Consider the following 16,154-nt stretch of genomic DNA (forward strand, 5'->3'; position numbering starts at 1 on the left):
CCCAGTGCAAAACTCACATGACTTCAATAAGCTACAGTCTACAATCTATAGCTTAATTAACAATAATGTATACTGACTTCTTTCACACAGCGCAGCATGTCCTACCTTTAGGCGAAACAGCTGTAATCAGTAAAAGTAAATCCTTTCCCATCCTCTCTCGGACAGTAAAAAGAAAGAAAAGCAAAACGTGCAAAACAGTCCCTCAGAGGTCGGTGATGTTTGTGGAAAAAATGGAAAATTCATGTGCTCATATCCCGACAGGCAGTTGTCTAGTGAGCTGCAGCCATCCTCGTAAAACTAAATAGCTATTGCCCCAGTTTCATGCACCTGACTACTGTCACACTGAGTGCAGCGGGCTATCTCGGCTTTTTCTGCAATAATTAACACAAAAAACTGACGTTGAAAGAGTTAGGTGTTCTTTTGCTTCGTTGTTAAGGTCCAGATTAATGTGGTGTAAAGAACATAACGCTTCACGCAAGTTTGAAAGCGGTCAGCATCAGTTGTCGCTTGTGCGGGACCACGGTGCGCTCGCAGGATGGAGCTGGCGGGCTGGGCAAGCTCCGATCTTTGCCGAGAGAAGCCGACAACATCCGGAAGTGACACCAGTGCAATGTGTGTATAGCAGTTTACGGCAGCGGCTCTGTTTCTCACACACACACTAGCTCTGTAGTAACAAACTGAGCCACAAATTGAACTTGTTTCAGTCGCCGCCATGTCCGTTTTGTGTTATAATAAGGGATGTGGACAGCGATTTGAACCAGAAAATAACCCAGACGGTGAGTATATGTCACAGTTAGCTAACTATGGCTATGCTCTGTGCCCGACTGTTAGCAAGCTAACCTCTGATCATCTGGAAATTTCTATAGCGTGCAGGCCTATCCTTAGTGGGCCCATGTAAGGTAGCTAACCTGATATTAGATAACTGGACCACACTTTCCACAGTTTGAAACAATGGTAACTTCCTTCATATTGTAACTGACAACTCGGGGTGCTAAAAACTTGTGTGGGACCACTTGTTCGTTGATCACGACGCTGTAAACATGTTGAGCTCCTGTGATTAACTTAGCAGGTTAGAAGGTTATCCTTAGACTGTACAGAGCTGCATAAAAAGACCTGTAAAGTTTCAGAAACATGCCAGTCTACCTTTTTGTTACATATATCAATGTCAAGGGTATATCTCTCTATGTTATCCCGTAATCATAACTAGCTTATTTTGTCTAGGTTGGTTATTGTTATAACAGGAAATTGATATAAATCAGAGAACCTCAGTTTTTAGTTAACAGTGCGTTTCAACTTTTTAAGAGAAATATGTCTGTTCTTTCACTTCATCAAGTTATAGACGTGTCCAAAGTCCACTGGGCTGGTTGAACTATCTATCCAAATGACTTTTGCTATCTGAGGTCGCTACTTCCATATAAGTTGTCACGCTAAATTGAACCTGGAATAATGTTAGATGCTTACAGGAAAAAGATGTGTATTCTCCAAAACTGTAACACTAATAAGAAGAGAGCAGAAGTATCAATGGGATAGATAAGCAGCTAAACCACAGTGTACTCAAGAGGGGTTTATGAGCCTCGTATTTGGCAGGTCTGCCTTTCAGCATGCAAAGATGCCGCGCTGGTGTAAGGAGCACAAATCTGAGAAACCAGTAAGAAGCTAGATGTATTCATGAGGTAATACTTGTCCCAAAAACCAAAAGGGCTTATGCCTGAGGAAAGCCTAAGTATGTTTTAATCCCACTACTGCCTGCAGTCAAACATCAATCTGAAAGTAAGAGCAGTCTCCCCAATAATGAGGAGGGTCATATAATGTATATTAATAGTGTCAAAAACAGTGGTCAAAGTGGTGATGTAATGTAACATGAAACATCTCTTGAGGCGAAGATAGTTAAAACAACTCCTTATTTAAACACCCTGATCCTTTAAGATCAAGTTTGTGCGTGAGAGTTTTGTTAATGAGAAGGCCCTGCTCTAAATATAATTGAAGTTTCAAGGTGGTCACATCCTCAGAGCTCAACACAAAACTTCATAGAGTCTCTATTTCCTTTCGCTCAGAATGTCTGTCTCTATCTGCAAATCATATAACATTGAAGATCATCAGATGCAGGAGTCGGGTCTAATTTCCATTTTAATAGGATGCCTCTTTTCATAACAATAGGGCACACTGAGGGTATCTAAGAGGTGTATCTAAGGCAATAGCACGGAGGGGCCATAGTTTAGGCTATGCTGAAAGGAAAATGATTGAATTTTTAATTCATTCTGCAATGTTTTATCTTCTAGGGCAGTTCCCAAAAGATAGCATTAAAATTCCTTTCATTTAAGGCAAATATCCAATGAAGATTTCAGGTGGTATCATAAGTGGATCATAAATCCATAGTTTTATAACATTTTGTTTAACTTTCAAATAGTCTTTTAATTTGGCTTGTATGTTGCTCACAATTAAGTTTTGCATCCGTTTGAAAATGTGTTCTTTAGATGAATGGAGAGTTTAATAAATAATTCTAATTCATTTTCTAATGCCCAAATAAATAATAAAACCAAAACAGAGGCATTTTATAACTCCACAAGGACAAATGCAAATCATTTGCTAGATATATTTTATGTGGCTGTGACAAATGTAGTCTTTCTTTTAATCAAATGAAATTGAATTCTTTTTCATTGCAAATAACATGAAAAATGATTATGAACTGAAGCTTGAACTCTCTTAACTTTGTCGTCTTGAGTTTGCAGAATCTAAAGGCTAGTTTTCAGTTTTATCCATGAATTATTCTGTATTGGAATTGTGATCACTTTTTAATCTGAATACCAGGGATGGCCCTGCTCTATTACATAATATAACATGTTCCCAATTAACTATTGAATTGCCTTCAGAAGCATAAGATATAGACATTCTCAGTGTAAATTTTACTATACTCTCTAAGTAAGCATGTCATGTCAAGTTATCTGCACTTGCCTGAGTACATTATGAATAAAACTGAGTGACAGATTTCGATCCTATACGTAATGTTAAGTTGAGCTTTTAACGCAACATCCATCTCTTTTGTTAGAGGTCCCACTTTCTGTTCTGACTATAAGCACCTCAATCTGCACCAAGTCATTTTGACAGGGAACATGAGAAGGCAGCATCAGACAAAGCTGACCAAAGTCCTTTGAGAGATGTACTGCACATGAAAGGAAGAGCAACTGCAGGCAAGACATCATTGATGTTGTAATACTTTACCAAGAAAAGGCCTGTGCCCATCAAAGCAGTTGAAAGATACTATAGATTTCTTAGTCTGTTGACTCTCAAAGTACCTTGCAGCAAAATGTTCACAAACAACTCTGCAATCATACTCAGCATTCTTTAAAAGCAATGGGCGTTTTTCAGAGTGAGCTATTATGGGTTTTGTTCCTTTTATGAGACTACAATTCATTACAAAAAGTTAGCAAGTTGTTGGATTCATTTGATGTAATACCACATATTCTTCCTCGAAGTTAATCATAGTTGTGTTTTGTTTCCACAGATGGCTGCACCTATCATCCAGGAGTCCCAGTATTCCACGATGCACTGAAGGTAAAATGCCTGAAAACACTCAGTTGGCTCCATTCTTGATTTGTGGTCAAAGTGAATGTCTCTTTGAAACTTTCCCTAGGGATGGTCCTGTTGCAAGAGAAGAACTACTGACTTCTCAGACTTCCTCAGCATTGTTGTAAGTTTTAGTTTCAGTTTGAATCCATACTTTTAATCCTCCATGGTCATGTCTCCATTGTCTATTGTTTTTTTTTATAGACATTGTCTGCCACCATTTCTCTAGCCATATTAGCTGTGCCACACATTGTTTGTGAGTCCAATGCAGTGAGTTTCTCTCCACAGGGCTGTACAAAAGGACCCCACAACAAAGAGAAGCCCCCTGCGCCAGTGAAACCAGATGTGACATCGTCAGGAGAAAAGAAAGACACAAATGAACAAAAACCAAAGTTTAATGAGTACATCATCTCTGCCCCAATGCCTCAAGAGGCCATACACAGACCAAGGTTGTACAGTTGTCTCCAAACTTTATATTCCAATCAATACTCTAAGAATACAATATGCTTTTTTTTACAATACTCTCATTTTAAGTAAAGCGCAAATCATTTTGGTGATAGAAAGATTCAGCATGTACTAAAATAAATTAAAAATTAAAAATAGCATTTTTGTTTTGTTTTTTTTTTGTTTTTTTTAATCAAATTTAAAAGAAAGGAAAAATAGACCAAGAGGAACAGTCTTTTTTTCCATTCCCGTAGTCCTTCCCTTTGTTATTTTTTTCATGCCTAATTTTTGGGTTGCCTTTACAGTGCCGATGAGCCGATGGTGAGATTGCAGCATAAAGTCTCTACCTCTCTGAAACAGGCTCTGGAGAGACTGAAGCTCTCTGAAAATGCAGAGGAGAAAAAGGGTGAGAACAGAACTTCATCTCCTCTTCTTCCTTCTCGCTCGATCATATTCCTGTTATTTTTTCCTCTTTATCTTTGGCTATGTGCTCACCATCCACTTTGTGGGAAGGTCAGGTTGACAGTTGAAGTTAATGGATGGCCACTAGGGATTTTTCATCACTTCTGTCATTCACATCATGGCATTTGAGTGAAAGCTAACTGTAGCAGGTATTTTTTCGTAGATGGTATCAATTCATTGTTGCTCTCTTTATGTCTCTCTAGAGGAAGATAGTGACGAGATCAAGATTGGAACATCTTGTAAAAATGGAGGATGCACTAAAGTAGGTGAATGTGTCACTGTCTCATCATGGTGCTCACATGTGTAAAAATGTCTCTTTATCCATATTTTCTACACGGCTTTGGCATCAGCAGCTTGAATGTGTTAAATGTTTAAATCATTGCTTAAATTGTGGTATTTGCCAATGTTAAAAAATTCAGATATGCCTAGATGTTGCTAATTAAAACTAAAACAAATCATGATTATCTAAGTTGACCTCAATAAATAAGAGATAACCTAGAAATTGTAACATCCCAGGAGAGCTCACTGTCCTGGGTAAGTCAAAGTAGATACAGCTCTTTACCACCTCCATGCTTGTTCTCCTCCAACAAAATAACATCTTTTGTTCAAGCTAATCTGCCTTGTCAGAGCAGAAACCTCTAGTTTCTACATTAAAATTTGAAGAAAATTCATACTGATGTGTTTTGTAGAAGCTTGGAGTGGGACTTGAATGATTTGCATAATTGTTCTTTCACTGATTTGATTGATAACCGTGACATATTCTCTCAAGGGCTGCCTGCTTTTAGTTGATTAATCACATGGGGTCTTGATAGTCTAAATTTGTACTTCTTAATTTTGCATCAAGATCTTTATTAGGGAATGAGGTATTACTCTCTTTTTTTTCTAAACACCTCCATTCATCCTCAGGGAAATGACAAAACTCTTTCATTCAGTTCTCTCTTTTGTTGTCATATGTGCATATGTGCAGTATCGACATATCCACTTCTTTTGATTCTCACATTGGTTGTTGTCTTTAGAGTTTTAATGGACCTGCAAGCGATTCGGATGTGTGTTTATACCACTCTGGATTTCCTATCTTCCACGAAGGGTTAGTATTAGACTGATAAATCAATTTCCATATCATAAAGAATATTTTAAATTCATCTCCATCTCTGTGTTTCACTGTAGTGACATGAAATGGCATATATATTTTTCTGGAAGCTATTAAAGAAGGGTGAAGAACAACAGCAGTACTCTACTGTTAGTCTTCCTGTTAGTCTTGTTTACCGGTTCTCTTTGAGTGACAAGTTATTGACTGCCAAAAAAAAATCCAGCGGGTGTATATTTTTTCCTGCATCTCTAGGATGAAATACTGGAGCTGCTGTAAGAGGAAAACCTCAGACTTTAACACCTTCCTCTCTCAAGAGGGCTGCACCAAGGGAACACATGTATGGAGGAAAAAAGATGAGGTAGGTGTGCCTGTTAGACAGCAAGTGATCATTTATGTGTGTAAGTCTGTGTGAGAGTGCCTCCACTGTGACTCCATCTAGTGGTGTCTTCTAATCACTCATTCCACAGTAGAGAAAATGCTTTGTGGTGGAGAACGAATGGCTGAATTTGTGTATCTAACAATGATTGTAATGTCTGAAATCTTTCAGGATAAGAAAGTGGTTCCATGTCGGTTTGACTGGCATCAGACTGGCCAACAAGTCATTGTCTCTATCTACTCTAAGAATGCTGTCCCAGAGCTGAGCTACGTGGACGCAAACAGCACCACAGTGAGTGATACTATAGTCTTAACTGTCCATATGTTAACTGCTTAGTTTTTCTTTTTAAACGTAATGCTTATTTATTCTTTCCTCTTCAGCTCAACATCCATGTTATATTTGAGGGAGAGAAGGAATTTGAGCAGAAATTCAGCTTGTGGGGAGTAAGTGCATCATCACTTTCTTTTCAACCTGATGTGAAATATCTTGTTTCCTTTTCCAAATGATGGCTTTGTATTATTTGGACAGCATTTAAGGTACAACTGTATAATTTGCTTTTATATTGTATATGTCATTATACTATATATGCCAGTCGTTATAACACAAGAGTAAACTGCTCAATGCTGGACAAATATTTGTACCCCCTGGTTTTCATTTGTAATTTTTTTTTGGATGGAAAAGTGGTCATAAGTGACACTACACATTGATTGGAGTAAACTGAATTCATCTATGATGATATAAGACACTTGGGAAAATGCTTCTGTCCTTGTTGTAGTTCCCAGCATAACTTTGATTGATTCTATTACCATGTTTTAAGACAATGATAGAAGGTCAGTTTGCTTTTAAATGAAGCTATTATAATAAGCTGTTTTACCACCTTTCTGTTAAGCCTTTCTTTTAATCATATCCGTCTGTCTCTGTAGGTGATAGATGTGAGTAGGAGTGTAGTGAACATGATGGCTGCCAAGATCGAAGTAGCCATGAAGAAGTCTGAACCTATGTCATGGGCTCGCCTGGACCTTCCTCCCGCTGTTGTTCCACCCAAGGAGAACGAGAAGAAGAAAGAGGAGACTGACAGTGAGGACGATGACGATGAATGATGAACGAGTTAAAACAAAAATGTATAGAGTGTATTTTTAGCAAAATCCAAGGCCATGCAGTCCATTCTTTACCTCTTTAAAGAGTCACCTCTTTTGCTGTCATGGAACTTTGGCCTTTACTCCTCTACATTACAGTGTTTCCTTATCGTTCCTATTAGTCAAAGTACTTTATTTTGGCCTGTCTTTTCACTTTTCGGTCTTTTATTGGTCATCATGTTGATTGGAATGCTTAAGAGTCTTCACGTATTTTTTACAATGTTTTTTCACTGAAGTACTCAACGGTCATTGGAGCAACACTGACTTTTAGGAGACTTTCAATTGAGGTCAGATGATGCCACACTTGTTGAATTGCACTGAAATCCCCTACAACTTAACACCAGACAATAAGATATGACTCTATTGTGTCCATGCTTAACTTCAGAACCAGAAAGGCTGTTTTTTTTGTTTTTTTTTTTTTTCAAGTCATCGTAACGGACCAGTTGTGACCATCTTGTATTTGAAAGATATTTAGTAAAGGATGATTCCATCTGTACATTTCCATGTGTTCACTTCATATTTAGCACATCTGAATGTTCATTCTTACATTTATTAATTGTTTTCATTCCATCCTTTGGTTTCATAAATTGTATGAATTATTACATTGTTCTGTCCATGAATATCACATCAGATTCAATGCTGTCTTCATAAATACACTTTGATTGTGTATTTGATGTGATGATGAAGCTGCTGCATGTAGTAGGAGAATTTGAATCTTTAAAATGTTCCCACATGTACAACATGGATTTTATTCTGAATAAACGGTGTTCTAAGAAATAAAATACAACCTTGGGACTCGTACACTTACAAGTGCTCCAAATAACCCGCCTTTTTTCAGTTAAAGTTGCTTATCTGCTACAAATGTATGTTGTTTTGTTTTCTTTTTAAATGATTATAATGTATATTTTGTACACGTTTTGCTTTCAAATGATCAGTACTGTATAGATCTCATTTCTTGTCACAACAGCTGTTTAAATAATGAGAATGTACTGTAATATCTGAGAATGCCAACTGAATACAAAGTATTTTAAACAAAGTACCATATTATAAAAATGCTTTGCTAGACAGCATGTGTCAGGGCTGAGAATGTATGAATTAAATCTGACTGAATGAGATCATGACTAAAGGGTAAAATAATTAGAGAACCAATTTATCTTACCAAAAATAAAATGTGTTGAACTTTTAAAACTTGGTTGGTGTGTGATAGATTTTATCCCATTGTTAATATTTCTGATGCAGATATACAATACTTTATATTTAGACAAATATTAGAGAATAAACATTTTGTTAGATGGGTATTAACAGAATCTTCCAACCACTGGGACCTCATAAGATGAACATTCCTTATGAACTAAAGTAGGTATGACTTTTAAAGTGAACATTTTGAAGCCCATGCAACTTTTGAGATTGCAGTGACTTTTAAAAATGTCATCAAGTTTTAAAATTATTCCACAACTGAAGTTAGAATATTGAACTATGCCCTGATGCTGTGGAGACGGCTCAGACCTTGACATCCATTATCACTACTTTCTCTTTCCACAAACACATCACATACCACAAACAAATCAATTTAAATGTTAATCAAAATGTGTTTTAGTCAACTCCCACATGAAGATAATAAAAGAAAGACCCTCAAGGCTTGTGTGAATATATTTCAAGGGTTTGTTTTTCTTACTCTGAAAAGTTGTTATGCATGTAAATTATCATTTCTCTATAATAGATGTCTGGCTGATGCAACAACTACTGGAGCTGTCTGGATAATAGTGTGTAATCAGCTTCTTAAAACCAGTCCAACAGAATGATTCATATCCAAAATCACCTTATGTGTAGGATTGTACATGCTACAAGCTGTGGACGAATAGTTCATTTCAAAATGTCCTGTGTTAATAAAATGTGAATAAATTTTTATTGAATAATGATTATACAGACTGATTAGAATAAGTCAATATAATGTACAATTCACAGTGTTTTGCCATTAAAATGTATAGATACACATGGGATTTGCTGTGCCTTCACATAGCAGTTTGGTAGTTACGGGATTTGGTTTCCTCTGTTTCACAGCTCAAAAGAAGTGGCTGTCTTTCTGGAAGAGCAAATAAGTTTTTCCACGTCCCCTCGTGCAGCCAAGGTGACCTGCGGTATTGCCGTTTTGCAGTAATGACAACAACAGCTATGGCCATTGTTACGATCCCACCACAGAGTCCAGCAAGCAGCAGCCAGGGCCACACGTTCCACAACTCCTCCAGGTAGGGATGCATGGATTCTGCTATCCTCTGGTCTGAAGGGGAAACAGGGGTGATCACAGGAGAGTGGGCAGAGTGTTTGAATTAAATGTGAAACAAAGGTACAAATTCGCTTAAATCTGGGTTATGAATATGAATGAACTAAATAGATTCAGTGATTGGATTGACTGAATATATTACATTTCTTCAAAGGCGAAAAAGAGAGGAACAGAGATAATGGAGAAAAGTTACTGATTTAAAAGTGCAAATGAATAATCAGAATAGAAAAACTCCAGTCAGATGGAAACTTACTTGCACCTAGCAGGTAGGAGTATTCATACCCCAGGTCTTTGCTGGAAATGAAGTATTCTCTGTTTCTGTGGAGGGGCATGAATGGAACCATATGGTATTCACTGTTATGCCCTATAGGAGCATTAGAGTCTGGGTACTGGGATGGAGATGGTCTATGCCTCCTGAGCCATTGCTCATAGATGCTTTCATGGAAAAAGAGCATAAATATAACTGTTAAATGCACCAAGATTATTACAGGGCGAGTTCACAGTTGTTCAAGCCTCTCTTAACCACTTAACACATGCCCCTGTTTTTTATGCTGTTAGCCTAAACGACATGCCCAAGTTGTGAGCAGCACAGATCCCACATAGTTTGAGACTCAGAGATGTGTCTGGTATCATTGGAAAGGAAACACTCTCAGGATTCTTGTAAAAGTGTCAATGATGGGGTTGTTTACTCGCCCATAGGTTTGCCTTTACAATGACATGTGTACAGACATTCAGGGACCTCTCAGCAGGATATAGACACAATGAGGCCACAGCCACAGGTCTTGGCTTCATGCAGTCCAAATTTGGAGTCAAAAGACCAAAAGATGAATTTTTCTGAATTATTTTTCAACAGGTATGTCCATGCGTTTTCCTCAGGTCCTTTTTGGAGACTCCAAATGGACACTTGGTTACCAAAGCTGTATAACCACAATCAAACACCTATAACTTCACATCCCCTTTGGCTACAATCAAAATCTTGGTCTCTAATGAAAGCTGACGCCATATTATTATTATTATTATTATCATTATTATTATTATTATTATTATTATTACATATAACCATATTTTTTTGTTTGGCCATATCTATCTATCTATCTATCTATCTATCTGTTTATTTTGGTATAAGTCATATGTTAAGTCGAAGAAGAACCAACCGTGTACCAAAATGCCGAGTGCGTAATGACATATGGTTCAACTCTTTTACGCACAGGGCGCACGCCGGTTATGCTTGGAGTTTGTTTATGGACAGCCAAACTTAATAGCTTAGTGTCATACACCGTTGGAAACCTCTGACTATTGGCTAAAAGGTTATCAACTTCATTTCACCGAATATTTCCATAGGCTAGAACAGCAGTCAATCAAAGCCATGTCGTCATTGTTGTCGGTCACATGTCCTCATTGGCTTTGGAGACATGTACTGCCTAATCCTAAACACCGATTGGCTTGTGTGTGGTGTCGTCAGAAGCAGGAGAGGCTCACGGTCGTAAACATCTAGTCACGTGTACTCTGAGATGGACGTGCAGGTCAGGAAATGACGTAAACGGACCGCATATGGTTTGTTATGTGTGTTATTACGTTACGTGTTGGACTAAATACATGGACATATTGAGGAAAGTATTCCGGTTTTATGGAAACGGATTTCATATTTCACAAGAATGGATATTTGGCGAGCTGTACAGAAAGTGCTGAGTCATAAGATGATCGTTGTGGATAAAGGGAAGACTTTGAAGGTATGTAGGCATTATAGCTTTTCTTACTTAGCTCAGGGGCTAGCCGAGCTAATCGCTAATGCTATTACGGCTGTGAGCAACCATATAAGTCGTGAGCGGTCTTGAATGAATCAGGAGAATCTGAGCTTTCCAACGATGTACGGCATGAATATATATGTTTAAGGGCTGGTGTTTAAAACATTCAGAAGAACTTGTGGCTACCTCCTAACATCCGTCCCGTCCCGTAGACGGCACAGCGTGCGTTAAGTGGTTAAAACCAGTCAGGGGCCAAAATTAACATTGAAATAGCTATAATTTTTCTAGCTATAATCACCCATCCTTTTCTTATTGACCATTAGAAATCCTTTCATAATGAACATACACTGTAAGTGATGTGAGCCAAAATCCACAAGCCTATTTCTGTGCAAAAATGTATTTTAAAGTTTATTTGAAGCTAATATGAACCTTCAGTGTCCAAATTAGTCAAGTCAAGAAGATACATTTCAACATTACAGTCTTTTTAACACAAATGTCCCTTTTTTGATATTATTGTTTATATTACTTCCACTGCAGCTCAACAGGAAAACACTGTCTGGAGAAACACAAAGAGGAAGTTTTATCCTAAAAAAGACTGTAAATGTGGCAGATATCCACCTGATATGACTAACTCAGACTGCTGAAGCCCCATCATATAATCTTTTAAATGCATTTTTGCACACAATGACTGTGTGGACACACTGTGGATTTTGTCCCATATCACTTACATTGAAAGCCCATCTGAAGGGTTCTTTTAATAGCCAATATGAACAGGGGGAATGATTACAAGATAGAAATTTTCAGTGTTCACATGAGCACCTGACCTGTTGTTTTAAGTCATACTTGAAAAACTGTGAACCTATGATTTAAGTGTCACTGTGTGCCATATCTCACCTGTCAACAAAAGCATGATGGAGGAGGAATATAGGGTCATTTGCAGAGCCCTGCACTGAGGACATGGAGCCATTCATGAACACATGGAGAGCAGCATGCATGCCCAAATGAGAACTATTTCCTAAACCCGTCTGAGGATCTCCGAATCCTGCAAGATGCGATTCATGTAATTAGCATTGACAGCAGCATGTAGATGTTAATATTGCTGAAACACATAATCTAAAAACATTATGGCATTTTTAAAAGAGAAACCTGGGTACCCAAACATAAAAAGTGAGATAATTCATGCATCAGAGACAAAATATTTTTCACTCAAAGGGGATACAAAACATTGAGTGTTTGGGAAAATAACCAGTCATACAGATAATCTTGACACAAGATGTGTGTGATAATGGCAATCTCTCTAAAGCTATCCTACAGTGGATTATCTTTATTTTCTATTGAATGTGAGATATGTGAATATGTTCAGATCTGATATAGGTATCCTAGGAAACCATCATAACCCTCTGAAGTTGCAGATGACACTTTGGATAGTCCTGTGTTGATACTCCTGCTATCAATAGGAAATCAATGATCAGCAGTGTGTTATTTAGTTTTCCTCTAGATGGATTTGTGCTGAACGTTCAATCTTGAATCATTCCAACACTGAGATAAATGCATAACCAGTGTTAGAGGAAGTACTTGGATCCTTTACTTAAGTTAAATTATTAATACCACAATGTAATAAATACACCAATACAGGTCCTGTATTTAAAATCTTAAAATTAAAGTACAAAAGTGTTATCAGTTAAATTTACTTTCAGTATTAAAACAAAAATTCATTGTTTTGCAGAAGCTGGCCCCTATTATTTATATATTAAATACATATAATCAATTACATAATTAACACTCATGAATCAATATGTAAGCAATATTTTACTGTAGTACCTGTGAACATATAACTTTACATACAGTTAGGTTGTTTAGTCCAATGGTTCCCAACCTAGAGTTTGGGCCCTCCAAGAATAGTAAGATAAATTTGAAGGGTCATGGGATTATTGATGTGAGGAAAAAGAGGAAAAAACATAGTACCTCATACATTTGGCACATAACCTTACATTATTTAAAACATTTCTATAATATTTGCTTGAGGCTTATTTACTGAAATAGAGAAGCTCCTGGCCTCACACTGTAAATTCAATGAAACCACGTGAGATGTTCAGAGGGGAAATATGTTTTTGGTGGAACTTCTGACAACTCATAGACCTTTGAACCATGACAAGGAGCCACAACAAGACATTGCTGCTTTTTTAATGGTTTAGAAGCCAAAAAGGTTGGGAACTATATTATTTTATGAAATAATCGATTATGTAACTAGTACAGCTCCCAGATAATGTAGTAAAAAGGAATTGTAGTGGAGTAGAAGTATAGAGTAGCCTAAAATGAAAATACTCAAGTGAAGTACTTAAAAATTGTACTGAAGTAGGTCTACAGTACTTGAGAAAATGTACCTACTGTACTAAAGATATATTCCACCACTCTGCAGAACAAGATATCCACCACAAGCACATTGTGCAACAGTCACTTGAGACTCAGAAGGCACTAGTGACCCACAGTTTAGTATGATAAATATCAACAGTGGACTATTGTGTAGCAGCATAGTTCTTTTGGTTATTTTTAACCCTTGTTTTTGCTTAATTTCGCAATCACTGAAGGGGTAACAGTGTAAATTGTTATTAATTATTTGCAAATAATTGATGAATGTCCCAGCAATTAGTAATAATGCACAAATTATGCTGACAAAGGACATACAGTAAACCAAAATAATTTACTTAAATGTAATCATAACCCTTACCTGTTGTTATTGCATTATCAGCTTCTGACAATGTCATGATTATTAAATCTAAATGTCATATTGTGAGCCATATAAATCTCTATTGTATGCTTTTTGAAAGTGGTGAGGATCCCTCTGTCTGTTATATCAGTGCAAATCAACAAAAGTATTTCATGTGAGGCAAATTAAATAGAAGGTAGGTGTGTGTGTGTGTGTGTGTGTGTGTGTGTGTGTGTGTGTGTGTGTGTGTGTGTGTGTGCGTGTGTGTGCGTGTGTGTGTGTGTGTGTGTGTGTGTGTGTGTGAGCATATGAGGTCCAGCTTATCTGACCTTCCAGAGTGTTTCTGAAGCTCATGTTGGCACTGCGGTCCATGGCTCCGGTGTCATAGTTGGTCAAGCTGACAGTGAACTCCACCTCTGCTGAAGTTGGTAATCGTTCAACCAAACGGAGATTGTGGTTTCCAGGGTTACGTCGTAGAGGGCCTTCTCCTCTGGCATCACATAGGACACCTCTGTCATTGTAGACCTCTGCTTGAGAGCACAGCACCTGTTGATGCATGACACACAGACACATTATGCAATACAATGCAAGTTTGCTATAAGATTGTGAACCATTACTGTCAAGGTTCATTTCACTGTTTTGGCACCAAAGCAGGCTGAGACAATCAATCCTCTTGTTTAACAGAAATAAAGGTGCACAAATACTTGTCGTTTTTATTCATGTATTCATTCAAGTTGGGTTATACTGTATAGGAGTGAGCACTGATATATAAGTAAACCTTATATAAGTAAAAATGTGTAAATGTGTAAAGATCATAGACCATTTCTCATAACTGTACTACTTTATGTTCAATTACATAGTGTAGGGTAAGACTATACAAAACCAAAACAAAGGAGGAGTTACTTGAGTGTGTTTACCGTCCATGAAGAGAAAACTGAGCCTGGACTGAGAAGACTGGAGTCCTGGGGGTTCCGATCCCCCATCAATTCGTCCGTGCACACGTCACAGCCCTGAGCATCTCTCCAGTCCCAATACGGGATGGTGAAACTCATGTCTCTGGTCAACTTCCTAATCTCATGCTCCCAGTGCAGCAGGTATAGTCGGTGCCACGGAAGAAATGCAGGGGCCCAGTGGGCAAAGTCCACATCGGTCCACACATTCCCTGGCCCGCCTAACAGCGCATTACGAGACACATAGTAATGTATCCACACAAAGACATCATACAGAGACACATCTGCGAACATCGGGTCGGAGCCGTTCCCCATCTCCTGGTAGGTCCCCGTGGCCACAACATAGTCCCTGCTGACTGTCTGCTTGGCCAAGTTCAGGTAGGACACAAGTCTGATCCTCTCGGCCCTGGACAGGTGAAATATGTTTCTCCTGAGAGACTCTCTTCTCTCATTGCAGTTCACTCCAAAGTAGCCAAACTTACAGTCCGCGCAGTTGAAACCCATGAAGTTCCCTACGCACTGGCAAGTCCGGTTGTAGAAGACTAAGGGCCACTTTTCCCTGTCGTCCAATCCGGAGAAGGGGTACTGCGGCCCATCAGGCAGGTCCGACACCTCCACATCCTGGCAGAAGCCCCGTCCGGAGCTGGCTCCGCAGGGCGAGTCGTCACCCTCCCAAGGTGGGCAACACTCCTTGGCGAGCAAAGCTTCCCGGGTGGCACACAAACGGGGGAACTGCTGATAGCAGGGTACGAAACACAACATGAAACTGACGGTTAAAAGTGGCCACATTACAGCAATGCCTTGGACACGGCAAGCAATACAGGAATGAAGGGAATACTCAAGAAAATTCAGTCTCAGGCTTGGATTCTTCTGGGTTTTCTCCAGGCGCACCCCCTCCCTACCTCCCCACCTCCCCTCCTTCTCTTTGTTGGGCAAGTCACATGCAGCTTAACCCCGGGGTGAAGCTTACTCCATGAGGGGGCAAATAGTCCAAAAGCACACATCCCAAGACTGCAGCCAAGAAAGTACAACGTAAAACCATTTCTACAGATTTAAAGGGATTTGCAGTAGGCCTATTTGTTGCGCCTAATGAGATTGAAATATATCTTATAACTTAAAAATATCACTTAATAAGGCCCACGCTGTAAGTCCATATTTTGTTGTTTTACTGATTTTCTGAATGCTGTCTGCTTGATAGTGCGAGTCAGATGAGCATAAAGCAGGCGTGTAACTCATGATCTCCCCCTCCTCACACACACACAAGTGCATTGTTAGTCTTGGCATTATAAGGAGATATGAGAGAATGGATAAGCAGAGAATTGTAGCTAATACCCACATTTGCATAGGTAGTTTTATTTGGTTCTTCATGTTTCTCTTCTCTTGTGACCATCTTTTATTC

The 16,154-nt window shown here is 38.5% G+C and overlaps 2 protein-coding genes across 2 annotated transcripts; one reads left to right on the top strand and one right to left on the bottom strand.

The window, feature by feature from the left end:
- Positions 1-641: 641 nt before the first annotated feature.
- Positions 642-8,254, top strand: chordc1b (cysteine and histidine-rich domain (CHORD) containing 1b). Its single transcript, XM_053332275.1, has 11 exons — positions 642-776; positions 3,503-3,552; positions 3,632-3,688; positions 3,853-4,013; positions 4,314-4,414; positions 4,674-4,732; positions 5,487-5,557; positions 5,813-5,918; positions 6,108-6,227; positions 6,317-6,379; positions 6,860-8,254. The coding sequence occupies exons 1-11, from the start codon at positions 713-715 to the stop codon at positions 7,034-7,036; spliced, it is 1,029 nt and encodes a 342-aa protein (XP_053188250.1). The 5' UTR covers positions 642-712; the 3' UTR covers positions 7,037-8,254.
- Positions 8,255-9,084: 830 nt separating this feature from the next.
- Positions 9,085-15,544, bottom strand: LOC128371889 (tyrosinase-like). Its single transcript, XM_053332274.1, has 5 exons — positions 14,723-15,544; positions 14,135-14,351; positions 11,993-12,140; positions 9,607-9,788; positions 9,085-9,350 (listed from the first exon to the last, which is right to left on the bottom strand). Exons 1-5 carry the CDS (start codon positions 15,542-15,544, stop codon positions 9,085-9,087), a joined length of 1,635 nt encoding a protein of 544 aa, XP_053188249.1.
- Positions 15,545-16,154: the final 610 nt, after the last annotated feature.

This window comes from Scomber japonicus, chromosome 13, assembly GCF_027409825.1.
Source record: "Scomber japonicus isolate fScoJap1 chromosome 13, fScoJap1.pri, whole genome shotgun sequence".
NCBI lineage: Eukaryota > Metazoa > Chordata > Actinopteri > Scombriformes > Scombridae > Scomber > Scomber japonicus.

Excerpts from the sequence above, each read along its gene's own strand:
- chordc1b (XM_053332275.1), top strand. The coding sequence starts at position 713 with ATGTCCGTTTTGTGTTATAATAAGGGATGTGGACAGCGATTTGAACCA. Across the intron at positions 3,689-3,852 it reads CAGACTTCCTCAGCATTGTT|GGCTGTACAAAAGGACCCCA; the intron begins GTAAGTTTTAGT and ends TTCTCTCCACAG. Across the intron at positions 5,558-5,812 it reads TTTCCTATCTTCCACGAAGG|GATGAAATACTGGAGCTGCT; the intron begins GTTAGTATTAGA and ends CTGCATCTCTAG.
- LOC128371889 (XM_053332274.1), bottom strand. The coding sequence starts at position 15,544 with ATGTGGCCACTTTTAACCGTCAGTTTCATGTTGTGTTTCGTACCCTGC. Across the intron at positions 14,352-14,722 it reads CAGTTTTCTCTTCATGGACG|GTGCTGTGCTCTCAAGCAGA; the intron begins GTAAACACACTC and ends ATGCATCAACAG. Across the intron at positions 12,141-14,134 it reads CTTCAGAAACACTCTGGAAG|GATTCGGAGATCCTCAGACG; the intron begins GTCAGATAAGCT and ends CGCATCTTGCAG.